Source organism: Gigantopelta aegis, chromosome 4 (genome assembly GCF_016097555.1).
Source record: "Gigantopelta aegis isolate Gae_Host chromosome 4, Gae_host_genome, whole genome shotgun sequence".
Lineage (NCBI taxonomy): Eukaryota > Metazoa > Mollusca > Gastropoda > Neomphalida > Peltospiridae > Gigantopelta > Gigantopelta aegis.
The window spans coordinates 29,751,639-29,779,565 of NC_054702.1; the positions used below are offsets into that span (position 1 = coordinate 29,751,639).

The 27,927-nt window shown below is 36.8% G+C and overlaps 1 protein-coding gene across 1 annotated transcript in view; it reads left to right on the forward strand.

The window, feature by feature from the left end:
- The window catches only part of LOC121370341, a 73,820-nt gene extending 46,102 nt beyond the window's left edge, over window positions 1-27,718 (forward strand). Inside the window, exons 21-22 of the mRNA XM_041495493.1 lie at window positions 1,184-1,271; window positions 25,629-27,718. Of these exons, the coding sequence (XP_041351427.1) occupies window positions 1,184-1,271; window positions 25,629-25,727 (187 nt within the window). The 3' untranslated portion in view covers window positions 25,728-27,718. The remainder of the gene's footprint in view (window positions 1-1,183; window positions 1,272-25,628) is intronic.
- The last annotated feature ends 209 nt before the right edge of the window (window positions 27,719-27,927 follow it).

Consider the following 27,927-nt stretch of genomic DNA (forward strand, 5'->3'; position numbering starts at 1 on the left):
TAACTTTATAAGAATCACAGTTTTACTCTTTTTTTTTTTTTTGACACTATAGGATAAATTTATTACTTTTTAGTGCTCTGTTTCAGTACTTTCATCTAACCAGTATATATACTGATGTAATATAAAAAATATAAAGGACACATGATATTTCAAATAAAATTTAATTCATTATAATTACTAGAGTAGTTATGTAAGTATAAATTACAAAGATATAATGTGAGACTGAATGTCACTAATATGGAGTTGAACGTCACTAATATGGAGTTGAATGTCACTAATATGGAGTTGAACGTCAGAAACACGGTTAGCTTCCTGACACTATAGATGCAGGGGGCGAGACGTAGCCCAGTGGTAAAGCGCTCGCTTGATGCGCAGTCAGTTTGGGATCGATTCCCGTCAGTGGGCCCATTGGGCTATTTGTCGCTCCAGCCGGTTCACCACAACTGGTACATCAAAGGCTGTAGTATGTGCTATCCTGTCTATGGGATGGTGCATGTAAAAGATCCCTTGCTGCTAATTGAAAAAAGTAGCCCATGAAGTGGCGACTGCAGGTTTCCTCCCTCAATATCTGTGTGGTCCTTAACCATATGTCTGACGCCATACAACCATAAATAAAATGTGTTGAGTGCATCATTAAATAAAACATTTCCTTCCTTCTATAGATGAGGGTTTTGGTTATAGTTCATATTTGCTGTTACTACTTGTATGTTCCCCTTTATCTTTCTTTCATTCAGTATATATCAGTACAAGTTTAGTGGGTTGCAGGTTATTAATTTATTATCAATATCTGGAATATCCAGTAATTATGACATGTATTTAATTGGCAATTTAGATTATACATTTATTAACATGATAGTCTGGAATATGCAATAATTATAACATTGTATTTAATTGGTAATTAAACTACATGTAGTGTATTGTTACTTTTCTGATTAATTATTAGCATATCTTTATAATAAATCACTAAAAATCATGTTAGGTTTTGGTGTCTGTGTTCTGTATAACGTCACGCAGGCCAATACAAAGAAGTATAACGCCCTACACAATTATGTTATTACGAGTGTAATCCCACGCATCCAACACATGTACGAACAAGCCAAACTATGATTCTTGTGTTTTCCCTCATCTGTCATGCATTAATATTTTAATATTTACATCGGCTCTTCCCTTCTTCTCCACCCAGGGACAACACCGTGAAGGAGTGGGACCTGATGACCTTGACCTGTGTGCGTGCCCTTCAGGGTCACAAGGGACCTGTCCGAGATGTCAGAGTGAGTGTTGTTGTTTTTCCCCCGTGTCTTGCTTACTGTGAAAACAGCGAATGCAATGGCAACATTTGGCCAATGCTCATGTTGCGGCTGCAGAACGCGGATGTCTAACCCACACGTGACGAACACTCGGCCAATATTGCACATGAAAGCATTGACGGAGCCACTGAGATATTTGCCGTGCATCCCGTGCTAATGTCACGTCAGTAACTCTTAATATTTACACTATAAGCGGCTTCTCGTTTTAGTAATTTGAGGTGATGCTCTTTCCGAGCAAACGAAAATAACTTTTGTCAGTGATTCGTAAACAGCAGACAGTTTATACAGATACCACATAACAATCTTTATGGATCGGCTTATCTCCCTTTGCCATCAGATTAGCGATCAAACAGCTGCATGTTAGGTGGTGTATAGTGGGAGGAGGTGGAGGGAGAATGCCAAAACCAGTGATATTCTGACCAGTGAATTTGCTGTAAGGCAGAGGAAAGAAATATTTTAGAGTCAATTTCTGCTGATCCCTTGCACCACCATTCCCCCCCCCCCCCCCACCCTGTTTTTATTAAATAATTTCTCTTACAGAAAATTAATTTTGATTTGGTCAGCTAACTTGTTTTTTTGGTAAACAATTGGTGTTGAGAGCTTTGTGACACCTGGGCCAGTGATAAACTACACATGTGTAGCGGAGAAATGTGAAATTTCTTTTCACGGGGCATTCTTCTCCCAGTTGGTAACCCATTCATTACTCTCTCACATCTGCTGTTTATTGAAGCCATGTAGTTTGTGTGTGTATCAAGAAAGCATAGTTTAGCTATTAAACCTACACTGTGGAATCCAAGGTGTGCACGTGTGGGCGACTCAGTCTTTGCAGACTATTTCAATCTCACGTAAATGAATCGGCTTTACAGGCTGATGACCCCAGATGCATTTTACATTTATTTTGCAGACTTCTCATCACAGTTAGTTATCCAGTCAATGACTGGTACATCAAAGGATGTGGTATGCACTGTCCTGTCTGTGGAAATGTGCATGTAAAAGATTCCTTGCTGCTTTATCAGCAGTAGTAGCCTATGTTGTGGCCGCAGATTTCTTGTCTTTCTCAATCAAAGTGTTGAAAATAATCATAATGTAATGTGAAACACCAAATAGCAATAGTCTAAAATATGCTAAGGTGTCAGTAAACAAATATCCTTTTTGATTATGGAGGCCGTTTTGGGAACTTAAACTTCTCATGTCTGTGAGGTATCTAAGTCCATGGTGTGTACTGCAGGCCTCGAAATTCAGTGTTAAAGGGCAGGCTATAATAGCCTTTAAAAATCTAGGAAATGAAGGGCACCAAGGCTAACCTAAAAGGCACAAAGGCTACGTTCATACATTTTCAAAGGGCACCAAGGCAGTCTTTTTTAGGAAGTCAATTTAACCAGAAAAAAACTTTTATCTGTAATTCTGTTAAATTGGTCATTCATCAATAAATCAAAGTATTGTAGTGGTGTCATTAAAGAAAACAGTATTTTAAAAAATTTTGTGGTGTCCTTAAAGACAACTTTGGTGGAGAGAGATTATGACATATATGGTCTCCTTGAACAAACACTGCTGCTGTTCCATCTCATTACAGCAGGTAATGGATCAAAGTCCACTGGTTTCGGACCATCTGAGCAGATGGAGTATGACTGAAAGAAAATTATATTTAATGGCTGGACAGTTATGTTGAAGTCTTAACATTAAAGAAATAAAATAAAATAATCTATAATAAAAGTAGATATGTTAATTTTATCTATTAGTTTGTGAAGGTATCTCCAGAGAATCACTGTAGAATACAGGTTCTAAGTTTCAGAATTAACCAATCAAGATTTCTATTTCAATTTTACAATCTCATTAATTTAAAAAAACAAACAAAAACAACAACAACAAAACAAAGTTTTTACAAGTTTAGACATCTTTATTATTTTGTGGAGACTACCAAAAGAATATGTGTATTACGTTTCAGAACAATACAATCAAAGCTTTAGGAAATGGGATGAAATGTTCAGTGTTAAATTATTTGAATACAAATAATTAAATAAATAAATGTTCAAACCAAATGATTTAGGTTTTTAAAAATTTAATATTTATATTATTTTTGTTGTAAATTCTATATTTAACAATAATAAAAAAAATCCACCATAATTTCAACTTTTTCTCCAACAAACATAATTGTAATAACAAGATTAACCAAATGACCCATATAATTATAGAATAAAAAATGTGGAGGGAAATCCCATTCTGTCATATGACCGTATCCACAAAAACGTAAGGACATCATGGCCTATTTTCTTAAGTATGTTTTCAGCATTTATGGATTATTTTTAGTGTGTGTGTGTGTGTGTGTGTGTGCGCGCATGTGTGTGTGTTAAATGGAGGTTGGGGGGGGGGGGGGCAGCAGCGATCCACCCCACTTTTTGGCACCTTCTTACGCCGTGCCCGTGACCAAATCACTGGCATTGTTAGAGACTGGACCCAGACTAGACATGCCTGGACGTTGAATGGATATGAGCATAACTAATTTTGTTTGAAATTGGAATCATTAACACGTGTTCTTATTAGGTACCACGATAAATGATGACACACGAGACCGCATGACACTACGGTAACGTGTGTGGCGATTAAACGGTTTTTATTACAAACTGCTAAATACTGTAGGCCTATAGAGGAAAATATATCGTTATTATCGTAACTCCAGTCATCTCATACATTGTAGGTTTATTTTCCAAAAACAACAACGTGCGATCTCAACAAAACAATCAAGGATTTCTCGATACCACATGCACAGACTACAAGTCATTGCGGGTTTTTTCCCAGCATGAAAAGTTGAAGGTCATTTGAAGAAGGCGTGGTACAATTTTCGTTGTTGGCTACTGCTTAGGCCTAGTACCCAGAATTTGTTAATATACACGGGTGTAGCCTGTAGGAAGATACCAAAAAGTGGGGTGGGTGGGCACACATACATACGTATAAAATTAATATATAAACCATCGATGCTGCTACAAAGTACCCCCTTCCCCGTTTCCTACACCAGTGATGTATAGGCCTATCAAGTGCTGAGCATGGGTAATAATTAAATAAACGGAATATTCAAAAATAACCACAAACATTAAACAGTTCACATTTATTTCAGTGTTTCAGTTAATTGGGAATAAATTAATTTGGGTGATTTTAGCATGGGTCTGTTCAATAGGCTAATAAACGTTAAAACTATAAGTCCGTCCCACAGAGAACGCCTTTTTTATTACTACGAAATTTACTACAAGTTATTCATTTCTAAGCCGATTGATTTGTAAATTGCACACAAAATTAGTATTGTTTTGTTATTGCCAATACACTTTTACTTTTCTTGTTACGTCAAACAAAACTGAAATTAATAGCAAAAAACATTTTTTATAGAATGATGGGACAGACTTTTTTATTTTTTTTTCAAAATTTGTCATGAAGAATATTGGTAACAACAGCCCCAAGTTCAGCCAGCAAACGTTTGTGTAACGTTCGTGAACTATTTGATTGGTTCTCAACATGGCCATTTGGTTTATTGTGAAGCGCATAAACCAGTCTAGCGGACGTTTTTCCGCTCGGTCTGGTTGAACGCAGCTGACATTTAAATAGCTAATAATAATAATAATATTTTTTACCTGAAATAATGAAAAAGTTTTGACAATTTTTGTCTTCTTTAGTCTTCTTTTTCTTCTAGGCATGGTTTAGCCTATTTAAAAAAAAAAAAATTACCCCGGAATTCTTTTTCGGCTATTTACGTTTTTTTTCGTAAATGTACGACGTTAAAACTTTCGGCAATTTACGGTGGGGGGGGGGTTTCCCGTAAGTCTGTACGTTTCAACCGTAATTTATCATTTGTTACGTTCGATGTGCAATTATAATACATGACCAAGAAACTGTATACAAACACTACCGAGGAACATCGAATTCGTGCATGTTTAATGTTTTAAAATAAAAGTTAGGGTTGTACAAGTTTAAAAAAAAAAAACATACACAAAAGGGGCACCACAGCAGGTAATTAAAAGGGCACGGTTATTCATAGCCGTAAAGTAACTGGTATTTTTTAGGCATCACGGCAAAGGCACAAGGCAGTACGGCAAATGCCGTGGAGCCGTCGTGAATTTCGAAGCCTGGTACTGTCCTGTTGGAAAGTGCCTATACAATATCAGAATGATTAGCATGTGTGGACACAAAGGGTTTCTTCTTTAATTGTGTCACATTACCATAATTTGTTAACTATGGGAAGGCCAGGAAGTCATTCAGGGTTAGAACCGTCACTTGAGGTATGTGATTGGCCATAGGATTAATCAGTCTTTATAAATTCAGTTTTTTCTCATTCCAACCAGTTCCTCACAACTGGTACATCAAAGACCTTGGTATGTACTGTCCTGTCTGTAGGAAAGTGCATTTGAAAGATACTTTGCTGCTTTATAGTAGGAGTAGCCTGTGTGTCAACAGGTTTTTTGTCTGTGCCTCACTCTCTCTCTCTATTCTCTCCCACTCTTATGTCTGTGTGTGTGTGAGTGCCATTCTTGCTCTCCCTTTCACTCTCCCCCCCCCCCTCTCGCTCCCCCTTTTTTCTCTGTCTTTCTCTGTATCTCTATCATTCATCTATCTATCCATCCATCCATCCATCCATCCATTTGATTCTATCTATCTCTCTCTCTTTAGCTTTATCTCTCTCTCTCTCTCTCTCTCTCTCTCCTCTCCTCTCTCTCTCTCTCTCTCTCTCTCTCTCTCTCTCTCTCTCTCTCTCTCTCTCCTGTATGTCTATTTTGTCTTTCTCTGTATCTCTCTGTCTTTCTTTCCCTCTCTCCATCTGTCTTCTATCAGACTGTCTCTGCATCTCTGTCTGTACATGTGTATGTGTGTATGTGTGTCTCCCTCTCTCTCTCTCTCCCTCCTCATCAACCAAGAGTTGAAATAACCATATGTCAGACACCAATCAGCCATGGTTTAAACAGTGCTACATTACTGTAAACCCTTTCTTTTTCTTTCCTTTCATTTATGTTTTTCATCTAACAGCTGTTGATTAAAGGGACATTCCTGCATTGTAAGATGTTTTCTGCATTGTAAGATGTTTCTGACTAATAAAATAGTTCTAATATTAAACTTACATATTAAGTATATTTTCTTGTTTAGAATATCAGTGTCTGTATATTCAATGTGTTCCTGGTCGTCTTAAATTTTGTAAAAAGCCCAAACTGGATTTTGTCTTCAAATAATTTCGTACGTATGAACAAATCGTTTTTAGGAAATAAAATGAAATTTAACCTAGTACAAATATCAGAACGATCAGAAACATGTTTAATATACAGCCACTAATATTTTATGCAGAGAAATATATTTGATATGTAATTACAGTTGTCAAAAAGTCTCTGTTAGTCGATAACATCTTAAACTCAGCAAACTGAGGAATGTCCCTTTAAGACTCATTTCCTCCACTGCTCTCTGACATCACATGATATTAATTTAACTTTTTGTAAAATTTACTTGCAATACATTGTTCACTAATTTTCTTGACACTGTGAAAGGAAGGTACATATATATATATCTAATATTGTTATGGGTGTTAATGTTTCACTCTGGTCTGAATATTAAGTCTTCTTAATTCTTTGCTTACAAGAATGTCATCATTTCAATATGACTGGGAAATGTTTAAGAAATTTCGTGGCTCCTGAGTAAATCGATAGCATCTTAAAAATTGCAGCAAACTCAGGAATGTCGCTTTAAACAATGTGCTGAGGTGTCATTAAACAAGTGTTTTGCATCCTGTGTTAATTGAACAGTACATTTAGTCATAATTGTGCCGTGAGCTTCTAGTCAGGCCAAACGTGTCTGTCCAAGAAGTACGTAACATGCCACACCATGCTAATGTATTCACATGTTGAAGTAGTACTAAACCAAATAACTTCCGGCTGGGTCAAAGTTCGAGGTGCACCCAACTTTTGATAGAGAAGTGAACACCACAAGTCCTGTGATTGGTTATAAATATGAGTGTGTTGGTTGTAAAAAATAATAGTTTCATCTGGGTAAAACAAATATGCAATTTTATTTCATCTAGTACCATTGTGTCAAGTAGCCTTGTGTTTAAAACATGTATGGGGTACCTGTAAAAAAAAGTACTCGAATTTTGTGCGGAACTAGGGTAGTCATAGACGCTATCCGTTATTTCAGAAACAAGCAGCTTGACCCCCAATTTTTTCTGATTCACTTTAAGTGTGAGGGGTGGTAGTATTTATATCTGTGATGTTTATGTCGATTAATACGCTGCAGGTAGGAGTTTTAGCCACATATGTTACTATTGTCGTCTATGGGATTTGATTTGGTAGTATACACCCTTGAGTGTTACGTGGCCAGTGTAACACTTCTTTGGTTTGGCTTATTACTGCCAGCACCGAGTTATTAATAAAAGTTGTGAAGGTAGGTAGCGTATTACCTGACCTCGCAAATCTTGCATATCGGCCTAAACTACCAGCTCATTTGTCAACCCACATGTGCAAGAGCTTTTATCACGTGTCAGAAATTAATTTGTCACCCCAATAAATAATTATTATCATCTTTGATACACATTGTTGTTATGTACGAGGTTGGTGTGTTTGAGTCTGATAGTAATTTATGTAAATCACCAAACAAGAGTTGTGTTTGGTTCATTCAGGTGTTTCATGGTGATTATGGTTCATGCCGGTTCTTGCAGGTGTTTCATTAAGCCTGTCCATGCTTTATGTTGGATAAACATATCTTTTGCTCTGTACATATGTAGATATTTTAATAATCTGCAGCTATATAAGGCAGTGAACAGGTTGTTTATTCATTTATCATCGTAATGCTGAGATATGATGACATTTACATTTATTTTAGGCAGCACCACTTTTATTTCTTGGTTTATGGCATATTTGTAAAGAAGTTAAGAACTAAACACTGTTTTTAGTCTTACATACATGTAACTACATACATTTACAATGCTTAAACATCTGCATTTTCATAAATTTGACCCTGTTATTAGTCCCCTACTAATCCAATCGAAGGGGACTGTAGGTTTTATCTCCATCCATTTGTCTATCTGTCGATCTGTGTGTCCATCCATCCATCTGTCCCACATGTAGTTTTCCAAATGTTTTTTTCCACAATTCCTGAAGATACTGAGATGACATTTTGTACGTAGCTTTATAGTGTACCATCAAAGATCAAGGGTTAACATCTCTAAATCAATTCCAATAGACAACAATAGTAACATATGGCTAAAATTGCCTCACCCAGCATTTAAATCAACCTAATTCATTATACCAGTACACCATTAATATAAATACTGCAACTACTCACCCTTAAAGTATATAAAAAAATAGAAGATTAAGTTAGTAATTTCAGATATAACAGGAAGTGTCTTTGATTACCGTACTTACACACAAAATTTGACAGTCTCCTTTTTGTAGGATCCCACATTTGTTTCAAGCACATTAATTAGTAGCTGATACACTGATATTAGTTTAAATTAAATTATAAGAATTTACTGGCCAGATGAAACAACATTTTATGACAACAAATCTTTTCACATATCTCACCAATATCGGGCAAGGTCTTATTTAATGCGACATTCAAAGTTAGATGCACTTCGACCTTTGACCCTGATGAGATGCTATTCGGTATACAGCTACCTATACCATGTTAGTTGTTTTATTCTTCAAACTTGTATCAACAGTTTTTCTTTTAAGCTGATGGCTTGAACATGTGATTTGTGGCTGTGATTAAAGTCACTTGCCTGTGATCTGTGACAGTAAGACAAGCCAGGTGTGACATGCACTGTGTGTGTGCTGTACACATGTTGGATACACGGTGTTTCAAATCAGAGCTGCAGAATGAAAATAATCTGGATTGGATGACAAAGCCAGCACTTTATTAAGCCATTATTGCTGGCATGCATGTGTATGGTTTAGACTGTAGTGTATCAAAAATATCTTTGTGTATATTCTGGTATGTAAAAAATAACCCTCATTCCATCAAAAAAAAGAAGGGAAAAAAAGGGGATCAATACAGAAACAATTTTTTTTTTTATTCCTGGTGAATAAAAAAACAAATAAACAAAATGTCCCCCTCCCCCCACCTCCAAAAAAAAAACCCTACACCAAACAAAAAAATAAAAAAACCACCCATAAAACAACAACAAAATAACAAAACAAGAAAACGGTTTACCCCCTCCCCCCACCACCATCACCAAAAAACCCCAAGTCAACCTCATCAAACACATAGGCTACTCTTTTAATTAGCAGCTTAGCACCTTTTATATGCACTTTGGGATGTACAAGATTTGTATTTATACATGTGTTTAAAAAAAAACATGATTGCTGGAAAGGCTGTATTGTCAAAGAATGTGTGTGTCTGTGTGTGTTTGGGTGCATGCACGGATACATGTGTTTAAAAAAAACCCATGATTATTGGAAAGGCTGTATTGTCAAAGAATGTGTGTGTCTGTGTGTGTTTGGGTGCATGCACGGATACATGTGTTTAAAAAAACCCATGATTGCTGGAAAGGCTGTATTGTCAAAGAATGTGTGTGTCTGTGTATGTTTGGGTGCATGCACGGATACATGTGTTTAAAAAAAAACATGATTGCTGGAAAGGCTGTATTGTCAAAGAATGTGTGTGTCTGTGTATGTTTGGGTGCATGCACGGATACATGTGTTTAAAAAACCCAATGATTGCTGGAAAGGCTGTATTGTCAAAGAATGTGTGTGTCTGTGTGTGTTTGGGTGCATGCACGGATACATGTGTTTCGGATCAGGGGCCCCCTTCACTTGGTAAATGATTCATGAGTCCAAAATGAATAAGCAAAAAAAATGTACACACAAAACTGCTAGCCTTCTAATCCAGCTTTTTAAAATTAAAATTGATAGCTTTGTACTTGGCAGTGGTGTACATACATGCTATAGGGTTGATGCTGAGTTATCTGTGAGCACGATCATAAAGACCCTAATACTTGGCTGGCAGTGCGGGGGTTTTGTTCGTGGAGAGATAGGCTTGGCACGGTGACACAGACACATTGAATCTGGAAGACCTTCCTTCCAGCCCGATAGCACTGATCGCACAGGACACCGCTTTGTATCCGCTTGCAAAGCGAGTGTTTTATCTAAATTGCAATCAAAGATCAAAATTTAGACCGGAATGCTGTGAGATTCTTCTCTCACCCCCCCACCACCACTACCTCCCACCTACCCCCCACCATCACCCTTGAGTTCATGGATCACATTGTGCATGTTGTTATCTGACAAACCAGTCTTTTGTGATAAACATGCAAGTTTTCACGTTTTCCTCCGGGTTCCCCCCCCCCCCCCCCCCACACACCCCTGTGCTTGACACCTGGGCTTGAATTTCCGAAGGTGTTAAGATCGACTCCGATTGTAGCAACAGGCCCTGCCACATCAAGGTGTTCTCCCCGTCGGCCATTGTCACCTATTAACAGTATCAGTGTCCCCTAATGCAACAGGAGGGGGCTGGGAAGGTAATTAATCAGTCAACACAAACTGTGTGGCTCTATCTATGGTGTACCATGGTGAGATGCCACTTGTTCTTGAGACTGAAGTTATGAAATGTTAATCCTGGTCTTGTACATGCTTCGTTGGTCATCCTGGGAAAAACCAAAGTACTGTAGACATTGTCAGTGCTTCCTCAATTATAGAAGAAAGGAAATGTTTTATTTAACAACACACTCAACACATTTTATTTATGATTATATGGCGTCAGACATATGGTTAATGACCACACAGATATTGAGAGAGGAAACCCGCTGTCACCACTTCATGAGTTATTCTTTTCGATTAGCAGCAAGGGATCTTTTATATGCACCATCCCACAGACAGGATAGTACATACCATGGCCTTTGTTACACCAGTTGTGGAGCACTGGCTGGAACGAGAAATAGCCAAATGGGTCCACCGACGGGGATCGATCCTAGACCGACCGCACATCAAGCGAACACTTTACCACTGAGCTACGTCTCGCCCCTTGAGACTGAAGTTATGAAATGTTAATCCTGGTCTTGTACATGCTTCATTGGTCACCCTGGGAAACACCAAAGTACTGTAGACATTGTCAGTGCTTCCTCAATTATAGAAGAAAGGAAATGTTTTATTTAACAACACACTGAACACATTTTATTTACGGTTATATGGCGTTGGACATATGGTTAAGGACCACACAGATATTGAGAGAGGAAACCCGCTGTCGCCACTTCATGGGCTACTCTTTTCGATTAGCAGCAAGGGATATTTTATATGCACCATCCCATAGAGAGGATAATTTCCCATACCACTGCCTTTCATGTACCAGTCGTGGTGCACTGGCTGGAGTGAGAAATGGCCCAGTGGGCACACCTATGGAGATTGATCCCAAACCGACCACGCATCAAGCAAGCACTTTACCACTGGTCTATGTCTCGCCCCTCCTGAATTATGGAATGTTCTCATGGATGTTAAAAAATTACATGGTTGGGGTAGGGTGTGTGGGTGGTTATGGGAGGTATAGCTTTGTGGTAGTTTGCCTTTTAACTGGTGGTGGGGGGGTGGGGGTGGGGGCGGGATTTAGCTCAGTCATTTGAGTGCTTGCTTGAGGTGCTTGCGTCGCAGGATCGAACCACCTCGATGGATCTATTCAACTGATTGGGTTTATTCTCGTTCCAACCAGTGCACCACAACTGGACAAAGGTTGTGGTACGTGCTTTCCTGTCTGTGGGAAAGTGTCTATAAAAGATCCCATGCTGCATTAGGAAATCCTGTCCTGGACAGAGGAGCAGGCCGAGCTTGGTCTGAATGTACATGTTAAATACTCTGACCTGACCTGACCTGACCTGACCTGACCTGCATTAGGAAAATATAGCGGGTTTCCTCTGATGACCCTGTGTCAGAATTACCAAATGTATGACATCCAATAGCCGATGATTAATCAGTTAATCAATGTGCTCTAGTGGTGTCGTTAAACAAAACAAACCTTTTTTAACTGGTGTGGGAATGGATAATTTTCAGAGTTGAGTGGCAAGGGCCAGTGTCTCTTGCCCTCCCTCTGCTTCTTTTGCTAATGGAAATGTCCTCTTTGGTGGAAGTTTATATAAAAGAACAATGATTCCATCTTTCATACCTGCCTTGGCAACTCTTTGGCAAAGTTGGATGTTGTGTTCATGACAGGCATGCTTGAATACTTCTCTCGTGGAAGCTTGCTCAAAATTACCCACACCATCATTCTCATGCACACAAACCCCATCAACTATGACACTAGATATTGTAGACATCAAAATCTTAAAGGTTTTCGTATGTGCTATCCTTTTTATAAAAGCATGAAAGATATCCCTTGCTTTTAACCAGAAGAGGGCAAGATGTGGTGGGGTTTGGGATTTTAAAATTATTATTTTTTATTAATAATAATAATAATAAAATTATTTATTTTCAGAGGGTAAACACATTCAGTACAAAGTGACTGGTCTCCCATGAGGCCCTCTCTAATCTATACATGATATTATACATACATACATTCAAAGAAACAACATCAACATACATGTAATATATATAGCATGAGGAACAGTAGCACATATTATGAATATTTAAATAATATTTAAATCAATTTGTTAAGAAACTTGAGTCAGTGATAACTCAATACATCATAATTATTTTAACAAACATATCAAAATTAACTACAAAGGTATATCTTAAGGAAGGAACTCTTTACGTGCCCATATCCAATAAAGGTTCAAGCACGCCTACTACGGATCCAGCCTCTGACATAGCCAGTGGGTGGTTCTGAGGGTATATCTTAAAATTTATTATTTGAATAGTGCTTAAAATAGCTGGATTTGAATGAGGCGAGGGATTGAGAATATTTTATCTTTGAAGGGATTAAGAACCAGGGACTCTTTATACCAACACTCCTAATGTCCTATGTCTAATGCTTTTAGGATACAGTTCTCATTTGATTTTGAAGGAGTGGGACTATTTCCAGCCAGTGCACCATGACTGGTATATTAAAGGCTGTGGTATATGCTATCCCATCTGTGGGATGGTGCATATAAAAGATCCCTTACTACTAATGGAAGAATGTAGAGGGTTTCCTCTCTAAGACTATATGTAAAAATCACCAGATGTTTTACATCCAATAGTCGGTGACTAATAAATCAATGTGCTCTAGTGATGTCATTAAACAAATAAAACTTTAACAAATAACTTTGATTTTGAAACTTCTGCTATGTAAAGATCATTCATCTTGCCCACCTTTTCTTTTCTCCACCTTTTTCAAATAATATAATTATATATATAATATACATGTATGTTCATCATGTCTAACTTTACTATCCAGTTACATTAGCAGAGTTTAATCGAAAAACAAATTTACTAGCAAATTGGTTGAATTGTGTCAGGAAATCTGTTGCCAGTTAGTCAGTCAAAATATTACAAAATTAAGACTTAAGAAAATGCATTTGATTTTCAAATTATTATTTTTCTTTTTACAAATTAATAATGAAATATATTTGCTAAATTTAAGTTTAATTTACATTTTATGAATTTTTATGAATTTGCGAAAGACAGCACAAGACCTGTACAAGCAAGGAGGAATTTGTGTTCAGTGGACACTTTTCTAGTTTAATACAGCCAGCTCATATTTCACGTTTTGAGTTTTCCTCAATAAGCTCTATGTCCTTTAACTGTGAGTAATGTTGTGTTCCAACACACTCACAAACATAAGCCAGTTTCTTTTCCACAATAGTTGACATTGACATCATAGCCAGTCTTTTTCTTGTCATATGATGAGGGGCTTGCATTTCCGATCTTATCGCAGGGAGCTTACAAGATAAATTGCAAAGTGATTCCCAAGCTTACCAAGGATCTCACCTGCATAATCTCTTCTGTGTTTACACTCCGCTTTCCTCAGGTGTGCTTCAGTCAAAAAGTTTTTATTATTTTTCATAAACTCCCTCCGTCATAGCAAAGTTGTTCTCAGATCTGATGGCTAATGATGATAAATTCCCCTCTGGTGTGTACATGATGTCTTCTTAATCCCACTGATAACAGGTGTTGGTGTGGGTGGGTTGGTTGGGGGGTTGGGGGGCTGGCCACCTGAAACAAAAGTGCCCGGTTATTTGTGTGTGCCAACCAGAGATCACTCAGCAGTCGTGACAGATTTATCAAAGCCTAATCTCGGAGAATCCACAATCAGGATTATGTTACAAATGAGCCGAAGATGATTTTCAAGCGGGTGCAAGCGGGTAATTTACAGAGACTGGCGGGATTAACACCTGGACTCGTAGGAGGTACTCCTCGTGAGTCATCTGGTTTCTCGTCGACAATTTACGGCACTTAAAAGCTATCTTTAAAGTCTTGAATTTCACCCTAAAACCGAGAATCCAAACCCTCAGACAATGAAGCAGATTTTTTTGGTTTTTATTATTGTATTGAAGCACAGTGGGATGACCTGCTGACGTTCCATCCTTCCACCCTTTGATCAACGAGGGATGTGATTCAACATAATATGTTACAAATTTTCTCCCATTTCAACATCACAGGATCTCTAAGGGCTAGGGATCAGCGCTACCTTATTGTAGCAGGGAGGGATCAAGGGATGCTTTTATTTTGGTCTGTCTTCCCAAAATAACTGATGGGTAAAAGGGTATGCCCCACAGTCTTTGAATGTTGCTAGAAGGGGGGAGGGGAGAGAGAAAGAGGGAGAGATAAGACTAAGGTGATTGGTATCAGATAATGATCAAGTTGTGACGTCTGCTTGAGGCGATTGGTATCAGATAATGATCAAGTTGTGACGTCTGCCTGCACCACGGTGACATGCACTTTGATCACAGAGCATGGATGACCACCACTCTCGTATCATCTCTCAATCCCCGCAAACACGAATTAGCCCGTCTTGACACCGGGCTCTCGATGGTCTCACCTCACAATTAGCAATACGATACAACATAAATCATTTCTTTTTTGGCCTCCATGCTGCTGTGACACTGTAAACTGTTATCATGTGGGTCCAGTGTGAAGAGTTTGGAGGTATTCATCAGGAACACGGGTTGACAGGTGGGATTTCCTGTAGCAGATATTGGCCTCAGGTCACTGTGTACTAGGTTCTAGGTTTTTGACAGCCTTAACGTGTAGACAAACATTGTAGTCATTCACAAACATATTTCTTTTATTTGTTTTAAAACATGGTTGCTTTTTAAATTTATTTATTTAAGAAAGAAAAAAAAAATGTGAATAAAATTTTGTTCATTTATTTAGCAATTGATTTATTAAATTTGATTTATTATTTATTTAAAATTTGATTTACTAAATTTGATTTATTATTTATTTATTTAACATTTTATTTATGAAATTTTATATATTTATTATTTTTACAAATTCTTTGTTTTCTTTCTTTCTTGTTTTCTTTCTTTCTTATTCATTTATTATTTCTGTCTTTCTTTCTTTATTATTATCACAAAGTAATTTGGCATGCCATTTGCCTCAAGAATAAATGGATGATTAATGACTCCCAACAGTAACAAAAAAAAGAGCTGTTATTGGGGATCAGTTTCTTTGCTGTCATTTCTATGGCACAAAGTCATTTGTGTTATTTTAAGTCATAAATTTAACTAATAACAGATAGATACATCACACATGTCCCTCATATGGTATAAAAAGTTGTGGTGTGTGCTGTCTTACATGTGGGAAAGTGCATATATCAGTAAGAGGTCCCTTTTTGCAAATGAAGAATGTATCAGGTTTCTTCAAATGCTGTTTGTCAGAATTATCAAATGTTTGATATTCAGTGGTTGATGGTTAATAAATCAATGTGCTCTAGTGGTGTTTTTAAATAAAAACAACTTTAACATTATTTGAGGTCAAGGTCACAACATTAGTTGAGATTAGTTACCATCACTAGGTCAGGGCTTTAAAGGCAGACTAGACTACCCAACTCTCTAGGGCAGGCTACTTGTAATGTACCTACTTATGTGTTACTTTTCATTTTCATTGAAAACACAACTGCTTTACATTCATGAATAAATGTTTAACAAACCCCAGCACAAAAGAAAAAAAAATAATAATCACACCAGCTACAGAATGTGCAAGGTATATTTAAAAAGATAGCAAATAAATTAATTTATGCAACTTCTGTTTCAGAAAGCTTGCATTTTAAAATTTATTTTTACACATTGGGGATCTGATCCAGCTCATACCGTAGATCACTTGTTAGAAGGGCTGGATCATGGTATGTCAAAATTGACCAAATGTTAGACATCCAAACTAGCCGATGATTAATAAATCAGTGTGCTCCAGTGGTGTTGTTTAACTTTCAAACCCTCTCTGTGAATCCTATATTGTTGTTGTTTTCTATCTCAACGACTGCCCGAGATCTCGTATCTCACAGGCCATGATGTTTTATCTGGGTAAATGTTTTTTCTCAAGTATCTGTGTCAGAATTATCAAAATTTGATTATTCTGATAGATAGTCTTTTAATGCTTGACACAACCGGCAATAGTCGATGATCAGTTAATCAATGTGCTCTACTAGTGATGACCTTAAACTAAATAAACTTTAACTCTTTGTTTTTTTAACACACCTGTATGTTAGGTAAGTGAAGTATTTACCTTTATTAAAAAAAAAAAAAAAAAAAAAAAAAAAAAAAAAACGAAGAAGAAAAATGTAACAGCATTCAGTAGTGATAGACATTCAAGATTTTTGATGACACCCAGAAGACAAATGTCTCTCGGAACACTCCACTTGTTAAGACGGTGAGGTCAGCGGAGTCAAGTGGAGTTGCTTACACCGCGTGTGTTTTGTCTTGTCTCTACCTGTATCCTCCACAGGTGTTGTGGTATTATCTGTGACCGTGTGTGATTGTCGAGTCTCCGCCGGATACCGTAACAGGACTACCTGTGAGCTGGTAGCCTTGCGTACTAAGCCTGTTGATGGGAGATAAGAGATGAGTAGACAAGGGGAAGCAGCACAGGTGTGGGCTGGCTGGCTCGGATCACATAACTGATGCTAGATCACCTTTCTCATCGTTAATATTTCTATACCATAGTCACAGACTAGTTTAGTTTTCATTTAGTTTCTTTAATGTTTTTCACTAGAAATTTGATAAAGGCATGGTTGATGAAACACTTTGAGGGTATTTTTTTTACCATTTTCTGGGTAAATGTTTTGTGAAAAAAAAAAATAATGAAAGTACTCATGCACTCATGGGTTGCTGTTCCATATAAAAGTTAAAGTGGAAATATTCACATAAAGGATTCCTTGCTGCTTTGTGGTAGGAATATCATATACAGGTATTGAATTTGCAACAATTTTTTTTGTTCATGATTGTGCCAGAATTGTAAAATGACATAATATTGATATTTTGGGATTCCATCTAGAGCATAATCTTATACTTCAAATCCAAAACTAGAGATTTGTGGAAGCATGGAATCATATTAATTCTGCAGCCTGATATGTGGGGGAAACAGGTTTCCTCTTTCTCTCCAAGTGTCAAAGTAACCACATGTTAGACACTACTAAATAGCCATCACTAAAACAAATATTTCTTAACCATTTTTGTTTTAAGACAAGATATAGTGTTCACACTGGCCACTTCTATCTGCTCGTGACTGCAATACACCAATAATTATTTGATGTTTGTTTTCCATCAAGGAATGTTGTAGTATACAAAGTGATGTCTTCAAACAGATTGCACTCGTTGAAGGAAATCACAGGTGAGGCCGACAAAAACACAGATTTATTGGAAACTTTTGATCCAAACACCTGCTGTTATCAGACATTGCAAATGGCTTCCGCCTTGGCCAGCTAATCTCAAATGAGATCTTTGGAGAGCTCCCCAGTCTGAGTGATATAGATGTCTTGAACAGGTGAAAAACAAAGGATTCTCTTTGTGTGCCGCAGTACACTAGGTACAACTGATGGGAATTCCACCGGCCAGGTACACATAAAAACAGTTAACAGTGTTCGCCTTTTATGGCCACCACTTGTTTTTAACAGTCTTAATGAGTTCTCCATTGTGCAATAAATTACTGATCATTTAAAAGTCACAAGGGCATTGAATTGTTTGGGAAAGTTTTTCTTTTGTAAATTGGTATGTAAAAGAACTAATTAGGTATCAAAATGGTCATATCATATAATATGTATCATTTAAAGTCACAAAGACATTGAATTGTTTTGGAAATTGATATGTAAAAAACTAATTAGTTATTAAAATGGTTATAATATATTTGTCGATATAAAATAAATTACCACATTGTACAGAAGCAAGATTGCTGCTTTGTATTCAACTGGTCGAGTTACCATATAAATTTAAAGATACATTGTTTTTGTTTTTTTACAAAAATGAATTACAAAGGCTAAAGTGATACAGAAATGATATAAGATAGCTGAGTTGATATACAAATGAAATACATCAGTCATGTTGATGTAAAAAGAATATTCAGAAATGGCAGTGTTGGTATAAAAATGAATGTTTTTGTGGATAAAGAGCAACTTAGACATATAAATACAACTGAAAGAATAATTGTATTTATATTAGTCACAGAATATTAGGGAAAAATTTGGGATGTTTGAACATAATTATTGTTGTGTCTAGTTAAGTGTAATTTTATAATCTTATGTTACTCTATTTTATTAGTGATTGGCCCATGGGGCAAACCGGGTATTTCTCGTTCCAACCAGTGCATCACAACTGGTGTAAGACAATCTGTGGTATGTACTCTCCTGCCTGTGGGATTCTGCATATGAAAGGTCCCTTGCTGCTAATCAGAAAGTAAAAAAGTAAAGTTTGTTTTATTTAATGACGCCACTAGAGCATATTGATTTTTTATCTTATCATCAGCTATTAGACGTCAAACATATGGTCATTCTGACACTGTTTTTTAGAGGAAACCCGCTGTCGCCACATAGGCTACTCTTTTATGACAGGCAGCAAGGGATCTTTTATTTGCGCTTCCCACAGGCAGAATAGCACAAACCATGGCCTTTGTTGAACCAGTTGAGCCTTGCGGAGCACTCACTCAGGGTTTGGAGTCGGTATCTGGATTAAAAATCCCATGCCTCGACTAGGATCCGAACCCAGTACTTACCAACCTGTAGACCGATGGCCTAACCATGACACCACCGAGGCCGGTCTAATCAGAAAGAGTAACACATTGCGTAGTGGCAGTGGGTTTCCTCTTTGATTATTCTTAACCATATGTCCGATGCCATATATAACAGTAACTAAAATGTGTTGAATGTGTCATTAAATAAAGCATTCCTTCGTTCTGGTTAATTAGTAAACTAAAACAAAAGCAAAACTCCTAACAAATTAACCACAGATCGGTGGTGTACTTGTAGCTCAAGTATTTAGATGTGTTGGATGTCACGTCTGTCAAAAACATTCCATCACTTGTGTTGAATGTGGCATCCACTGGTTTGTGTATTAATTACTGCATCTCATCGTCAATGAGTCATTTGTTGTCACAGTTCTACATCATGTGTGATGCAGTGTTGTCACAAACTCTCGACAGCTACATATGTTGCTTTCCCACACCTGGTCTTCACATTAGCATTTGACGTCCTGTTATAAATTGTCACCTATCCCATTATGTTGAGTCTTACCTTGCTCCACAGAGCCGAGTGTAATCTTTATGCTGCAGCGTCTTTTGTCTGTGATGAATGTGTGTTTACCTATTTGATGTTTTACATACCGATTGCGATGACATAAATGGTTGAGCCACTGGGTTTAAGGTTTATAGGTACTAGGGATTCGTATCCTAGTATGAGATCTAAACACAGAGTGAGTCCATATAACTTCAGTGGTGTGGTGTAAAATTATAGTTAAAGTTTGGTTCAGTTATAAACACCACTAATAGAGCACACTGATTTACTAATCAGTTATTGGATATCAAATATTTTACTATTCTGATATATAGTCTTAGAAGAATGCTGCCACATTTTTTCATTGGTAGCTGTGGAATCTTTTATTGTACTTTCCCACCCAGGATAGCACATACCACAACCATAGTGCTCTGGTTGGGATGGGGGGGAAAACCTATTCAGAGAATGGGTCCACCAAGAAGATTCGATCCTTCGACCAAAGCACTTCAAGCGAGTGCTCTACCGACTGAGCTAGATCCTACACCTTTTTACTGTGATCAAAGCTTCATACTTGCAGAAATCTCTGTGATCATCTGTAGAAAGTGTGTACATTTTTGCATACCTGGTAATACAGGATACAGCTGTCTTAAATTGATTATCATATCATGGACCCCATATCACGATATGATACTGTAACATCTTATCGTTACAGCTTTAGCATCCATGACAGTAATAATTGGATATAAGTATAAAAATAAAATTAACTAGTTCACAGGTGTATATTTAGGGATTTATGTTTGGGATTAGATTTTAATGAGGAAACCAGATTTGCTGTGAAATTTTCTCCCTTTTTTTTCTTCTTTTTGTTTTAGGTTATTCCCAATTGATTTTTTTTTCAGTTTTACTGTACTTTAATACTGTATTACGTAGTATACCATGTGTACAGCACAGGGTGGAATCTAGCTCAGTTACAAAAGTGCTTGTCTGAGGTGCTCCAGTTATAGGACTAAACCATTATTTATTGAATAGTGATCAATCTATGTATATTACTAATATACCTCAGGTTTTACTATTATTAGTAAAACCGGCCTTGGAGGTGTCGTGGTTAAGCCACCGGACATAAGACTGGTAGGTACTGGGTTCGCCTCTCGGTACCAGCTCCCACACAGAGCAAGTTTAACGACTCAATGGGTAGGTGTAAGGGCACTACACCGACTTCTCTCTCACTAACCACTAACAGTTTGTCCAGATAGCTGAGGTGTGTGCCCAGGACAGTGTGCTTGAACCATAATTGGATATAAGCATGAACAAAACTACAAATGAATAAGTGAATGAATATTAGTAAATGAAATATGTGAGCCAAAATATATGACTTAATAATACACTAATAGTAATAGCTGTGTACTGTATACAGACTAAAAGTAAGTACCGAAAATGTACTTCTTTTTTTTTCTTTCGTTTTTTCATTTATTGTGGACCACTTTGCATAATTGTTCCTTTATCAAAGTCCATCACTACGAGCTAAGATTACTTTTCAAAGTGTATTCTGTGGCCGCCACACACACATCACACAAACACAGGTGCGAGCTATGCTGGACTGATTGATACGTGAATATTATTACAGTGTGAAGAATTTTCTTTTAAAGCATTTTTTTTTTTCTTCATGTTATCACTTCAACATCTTACTTACTTGAAGCATTTAATCTACATATATCTCCCCGCAATCTGTGGTGCGACTTACAAGCTTATGGTCTCTTATGTGTGACATTCAAGACAAGTATTTGTCATAAATCTTGGCCAATTGACTGCACCTGTATGTTGTTCTTGATTTTTTTTTTTTTTTTTTTTTTTTTTTTTTCAAGCCTACAAACGTATCTCCAATTAAAACTGTCAAAACACAGGGGCCAGTTCCCCGCACCTGGCTCACTGGCCAAAGTGTTTCCGTCTTGCTTCTTACACTGTCTTGCCTCTTACACCGACTCCGTGGGTAGTTATAACTCTGCAACAAGGACTGGTGAAATGTATCATGCTAGATAAATATGTATGCCATTCGAAGCCTGTTTCATGGCCTGTCATGTCCGTAATGTACACCTTTTGTCTCCCACCTGACACACACCTGTACAGGTGTCCCGTTACCAGTCAGGTGGGCACGAATTATCAGATGGGATGCAAATTATTTTAAATCAGGACGGAATTCTGTTTTAAGATAATGAAGCCATGTGATATCTCTGTTATGTTTTGATGTGTTTGTGAATAGTATTGAAAAAAAACTGTTAATGTTTCTAATGATTGTGGTAATGTTATGAGATTAATTCTTGCCCAAGAAAACTGGTCTCACATTACAGTTATAAAATCATACACTAGGTACTGTGAATAGAAATTATACAGGCTGCCGTAACTCATAACAAAAAGCAAATAAGGTTTTGAATAGCTGCATACTTCTATACTGTTACTGGTACATCAGGACCTTAAGAACCAGAGATGAAGGGGTGGGGGGGGGGGGGGGGGGATGTATATTTTGTTTGTTCTACTCTATATAAATAAAGATAAAAATCTGGCTTGTGCCACCCCCCACTAGAGACTGCTACCCCCCACTAGAGATTGTGCCCCCATTCCCCCTCTTACAGGCTTGTACTTGTATATCTTCTACTTACAAGAAAACCTCAACCCAAAATACTTGCCAAATATTTTTATTTTTATGGTTGATTTAAATTCATTATGGTTACTAAAGCTTCTCATCTTTGGCTCGCGCACAATAATTATGCAAATTGGTAGAATAATAGTTTTCATTTGAGTTCTGTTAATTGCTTGTAGCTCTTGAATCCCTTCATGGAAGGCTTTTATATTCGGCATACATTTTCACCAAGTTATAGTTTGTAAGCTGCTCACACCCTTGCCATAAATGTGAAACCAGAGCAAGGTAAAGTTTTCCCTATTGATAACAGACAGAAAAAATATTGTTTGAAACATTTTTAAAGCATTTGGGGGGGGGGGGGAGAACATGTTCAGCAAGAGCATAGGAATGTGCCAAAAAGTGAGGGGGGTGCACACTTTTATATTTACACACTTTTACAAATTATAAAGCAAATATAAAGCAAAATATCTGAAATGTGAGGGGGCACATGCTCCCCTTGCCTCCCTCCCCCGGTTCCTACGCCAGTGAATGTTGTTATTTGAGACTACTTACCGGCCTCGGTGGCGTCGTGGTTAGGCCATCGGTCTACAGACTGGTAGGTACTGGGTTCGGATCCCAGTCGAGGCATGGGATTTTTAATTCAGAATGAATGAATGAATGTTTAACAACACCCCAGCACGACAAATACATCAGCTATTGGGTGTCAAACTATGGTAATGTAAATAAATAAAGTGATGATCAACATCAATATAAAAATTCAAGGTTTAAACAAAAACAGTGTAAAGAACTGTGCAAAAATACAAATACAAATATCACAGAATTTTACGGACACTGAATTCTATTCTAAACTTCAATTTGTGCTGTATTGGCCATTCTCAAAGAGAATGTTACACCCCTGCACCACGGTGAGGTTACAGCACGCGCAGGGTTTTTAATCCAGATACCGACTCCAAACCCTGAATGAGTGCTCCGCAAGGCTCAATGGGTAGGTGTAAACCACTTGCACCGACCACTGATCCATAACTGGTTCAACAAAGGCCATGGTTTGTGCTATTCTGCCTGTGGGAAGCGCAAATAAAAGATCCCTTGCTGCTAATCGGAAAGAGTAGCCCATGTAGTGACGACAGTGGGTTTCCTCTCAAAATCTGTGTGGTCCTTAACCATATGTCTGACGCCATATAACCGTAAATGAAATGTGTTGAGTGCGTCGTTAAATAAAACATTTCTTTCTTTGAGACTACTTTTAAAAACAAAAGCAAACAAACAAAACACACACACACACACAGACACACACATACACACACATACACACACACAAACACACAGACACACACACATACACAGACACACACAGACACACACATACACAGACACACACAAACACATACACATACACAAACACACACAGACACACACACACACACAGACACACACACACACACACACACAAACACACAGACACACACACATACACAGACACACACAGACACACACACACACATACACACACACAAACACACACACACACACACACACAGACACATACATACATACATACACAAACCCAACAAGATTTGATGATTCTGTATGAATTAATAAAGAAGATATTCCCTAGACAATAAAAGTTAATGAATGGACATATGGACAGGCAGACGGAAGGATGGACATATGGACAGGCAGACGGAAGGATGGACATATGGACAGGCAGATGGAAGGATGGACATATGGACAGGCAGACGGAAGGATGGACATATGGACAGGCAGACGGAAGGATGGACATATGGACAGGCAGACGGAAGGATGGACATATGGACAGGCAGATGGAAGGATGGACATATGTATGGATAGACAGACAACGCCATATAATACAACCCGTTAAATAAAAATAAAAAATCACTATCCAGTACATTATATGCAACATTGTGTTTGGCCTCTCTTTCTGTCTGTCTGTCTGTTCATCAGTCTGTCTGTCTGTTCATCAGTCAGTCTGTCTGATCATAGCCATGATTATATTTCAAGACCCACTTGTCAAAATATTTCAGACAATACATTACAGAATTATGCCATAAAATTAATATTTTCATTTAAAGAAACTCTTGTTGCTATTGAAGGATGGGGCCCAGTAGTAAAACGTTTGCTTGATGCGTGGTCGGTCTAGAATTGATCCAGTTGGTGGACCCATTTGGCTATTTCTCATTCCAGCTAGTGCTCCACAACTGGTGTAACAAAGACTGCGGTATATACTATCCTGTATGTGGGATGGTGCATATAAAAAAGCCCTTGCTGCTAATCGAAAAGAGTAGCCCATAAAGTGGCAACAGCGTGTTTCCTCTCTCAGTATCTGTGGTACATAACCATATGTATGATGCCATATAACCATAAATAAAATGTGTTGAGTGTGTCGTTAAATAAAACATTGCCTTCCTTCTATTGTTGCTATTGTAACACATTTCGGACAATTTCAATAAGTAAAATTACACATGAAATGCATTTGCTTGTTTGCAATATCAGTGTCTGTATACACACGGTTTTTTTCTCATTGTGTGCATGTTTCTAGAACCTGAGACTAGATTTTATCTCCCAATAAGTTTGTGCATATGAAAACACACACACAAAAAATATGCATTAGGAATAAAATGAAGTTTTAGCTACTACACACATTAAAGGGACATTCCTGAGTTTGCTGCAATTATTGAGGTATTATCAACTAAAAGAGACTTTTTAACGATTGTAATTGCATATCAAATATATTTTTCTGCATAAAATATTAGAGGCTGTATATTAAACATGTTTCTGATTGTTCTAATATTTGTACTAGGTAAACTTAATTTTATTTCCTACAAAAATATTTTATTAGTCAGATACATCTTACAATGCAGAAAACTCAGGAATGTCCCTTTAAGATGACCAAAATCACATTGACTATACAGACACTGGTATTCTAAAAAAAAAAAATTAAACATGTAATAAAGTCATTAAAAATGCCCTGTTAGTCTGAAACATTTTACAATGGCTTTAAACTGAACTTTTTCCATGGTTTAATTCCACTTAACCAGCATAAACTGATGTCAGTTTTTGATGCTGTTGTTAGTTTTGTAAAACTGTTTTTGTTTAACTTTTTGCAGGTATGTGATGACCGTGTGGTTAGTTGCAGTGATGATGGTACAATTCGGATTTGGGATTTTGAAAAATCCAAGACATCTTCAAAAAAAGCAAGAAGATAAAAACCTTTTTCTTCTGAATATGTGTCAAAACTAAAATGCTGATGTGGTTTTAGGGTAAACCTGTGTAAACCTGTTTTTAATTTTATAATAAAAGTAACATTTATTCATCCAAACTTCAACAAAATGTGATTTTTGTGAATGTATTTTATCTTTGTTAAATGCTTTATTCGATAAAATCTTTTAACATACTGATCCCTAATAATGAGACAGATGTTTTATTTAAGACAGATATTAAGTCTTACTCATCCGGTTTCATTGATGTTCTGATATAAATGAGAATCTTGTTTTGTGTGTGATTAGTTAATATTTGAATATCTATCATTGTGAGTATACATTACACATGAATACAAATAACTAAATGTGCAAAGATCAACTTGTTTATCTTTAATATTCTGTTATATAATGGCACAACAATGTAAATTTAGTGGCCAAAAGAAAGAAAACACTTAGGTGATATTTCTTATGTAAGTATAATTTATTAGTATTATAGAGTACCTTATTCTAACTGACCTACATTTTGGACTATTTTTGCCTTATAAGTTTTACGAAATTTCATTTATACATGTATTTCTTAATAAGTACTTAAGTGAAAAGAGGGCTTTATACAAGGAAACATTTTCTTTCCACTGTTTTACCTGTTTTGTTTGTTTGTTTTTGAACAAAGAAAAATATTTTTAGTTATATACAAACTGATAAGTTACTGAAATATATGAATGACTTGCACCAACTGTGATAAGTTACTGAAATATATGGGTAACCTGCACCAACTGTGATTTATAAGTAACTGAAATATACATAACATGGCAACATATACAAACTGTGATATAAGTTACTGCAATACATGCATAACATGCACAATTTTTTTTTTTTTTTACATTTGTTATTTCAGGGTAATGAAAACAATAATGTTTTTATTTTATTTTTTGTAACATTCATGAGTTGTTGTGGTGTCTTATTTATTAATTATTGTTGACATATATTTGTGTGTGTATTTGTTTATTTATTACTATTTGTTTTTTGTGGGGGGTTTTGTGGTTTTTTGTTGTTGTTTTTTGTTCGGGGGTATGTTTGTTTAAATATGTTTTTTGTTTCACACAGTCTTCATTTAAAAGCAAGGTAACTTGTGTTCTTATTATTGATGTTTAATGAAGACCACAACTAATTTACACTGGCAAGGTCACCAAGTGGGGTTGATCGTATGACTGCTGAAATGACATACAGGCAATTTAATTCAGTACTTATTCAACCTCGCCGCCATACACATACTGATATTTACAGGCAGTGACACAGATAATTTCAAGTTCTTAAGTGTAATGATTTTTATATTTCTCATCTTTATTGCCATCTTCCAATCTTATTTACATTATTATTATTTAATCTTCGTGTGGTTCACATTCGTTTTACTGTGCTCTGGCACTTTACAATCTGGTTTATGGTTTTAGTATTTTCATTAGTTTTTCGTTTTCTGAATATTATTTATTCGTATGAATGGGTCCATATTTTTTATATACCCTTTAGACAGAATCTAAGTAAAATGTGTCATAAATCACGTTCTTTGACATACAGTGTAAGTTAACGTTTTATCTTTTGCTTTGAAGCTATAGATATTCGGTATTTTGCGCAGATTGCAGAAGCTATTGACATTGTTAGTTGTAGCAAAAATTCTGCAGAAGCTATTGGCATTAGTTTTAGCTAAAAGCTGCAAAAGCTACTGGCATTTGTTAGTTTTAGCAAAAAGTTGCAGAAGCTATTGGCATTTGTTAGTTTTAGCGAAAAGCTTTATAAAAGACTACCGAAAAGCTTAAAAATATATATAAATTCTAGAAGCAGAAGTGTCCAGAAGCAAAGGTATTTTACAAGCATTTAGATGTATGTTAATATTATTTAAATTAAATTTAATTATACTGCGTTTTAGTATATTTTCTATTTTATTGTTTCTTATTACGTTGTTAGTGAATTGTGATAAGCTATTAAAAGTCAACTTTGAAGAATTAAGTTGTCTTCTGTTTTCGATTTCATATATAAAAATATTTCATGTACCCACCACCCTCACCTCCCGATTGGAGACTGTGCTCCCCTCACTAGAGATTGTGCTCCCTACCCCCCCCCCCCCCATTTCAGATATTGTTTCCATGGACCTGTTTTCAAAATGATAGTTTGGATTCAGCTTGGAGTTCTTATCTTCAGCGCTGTCAATGTG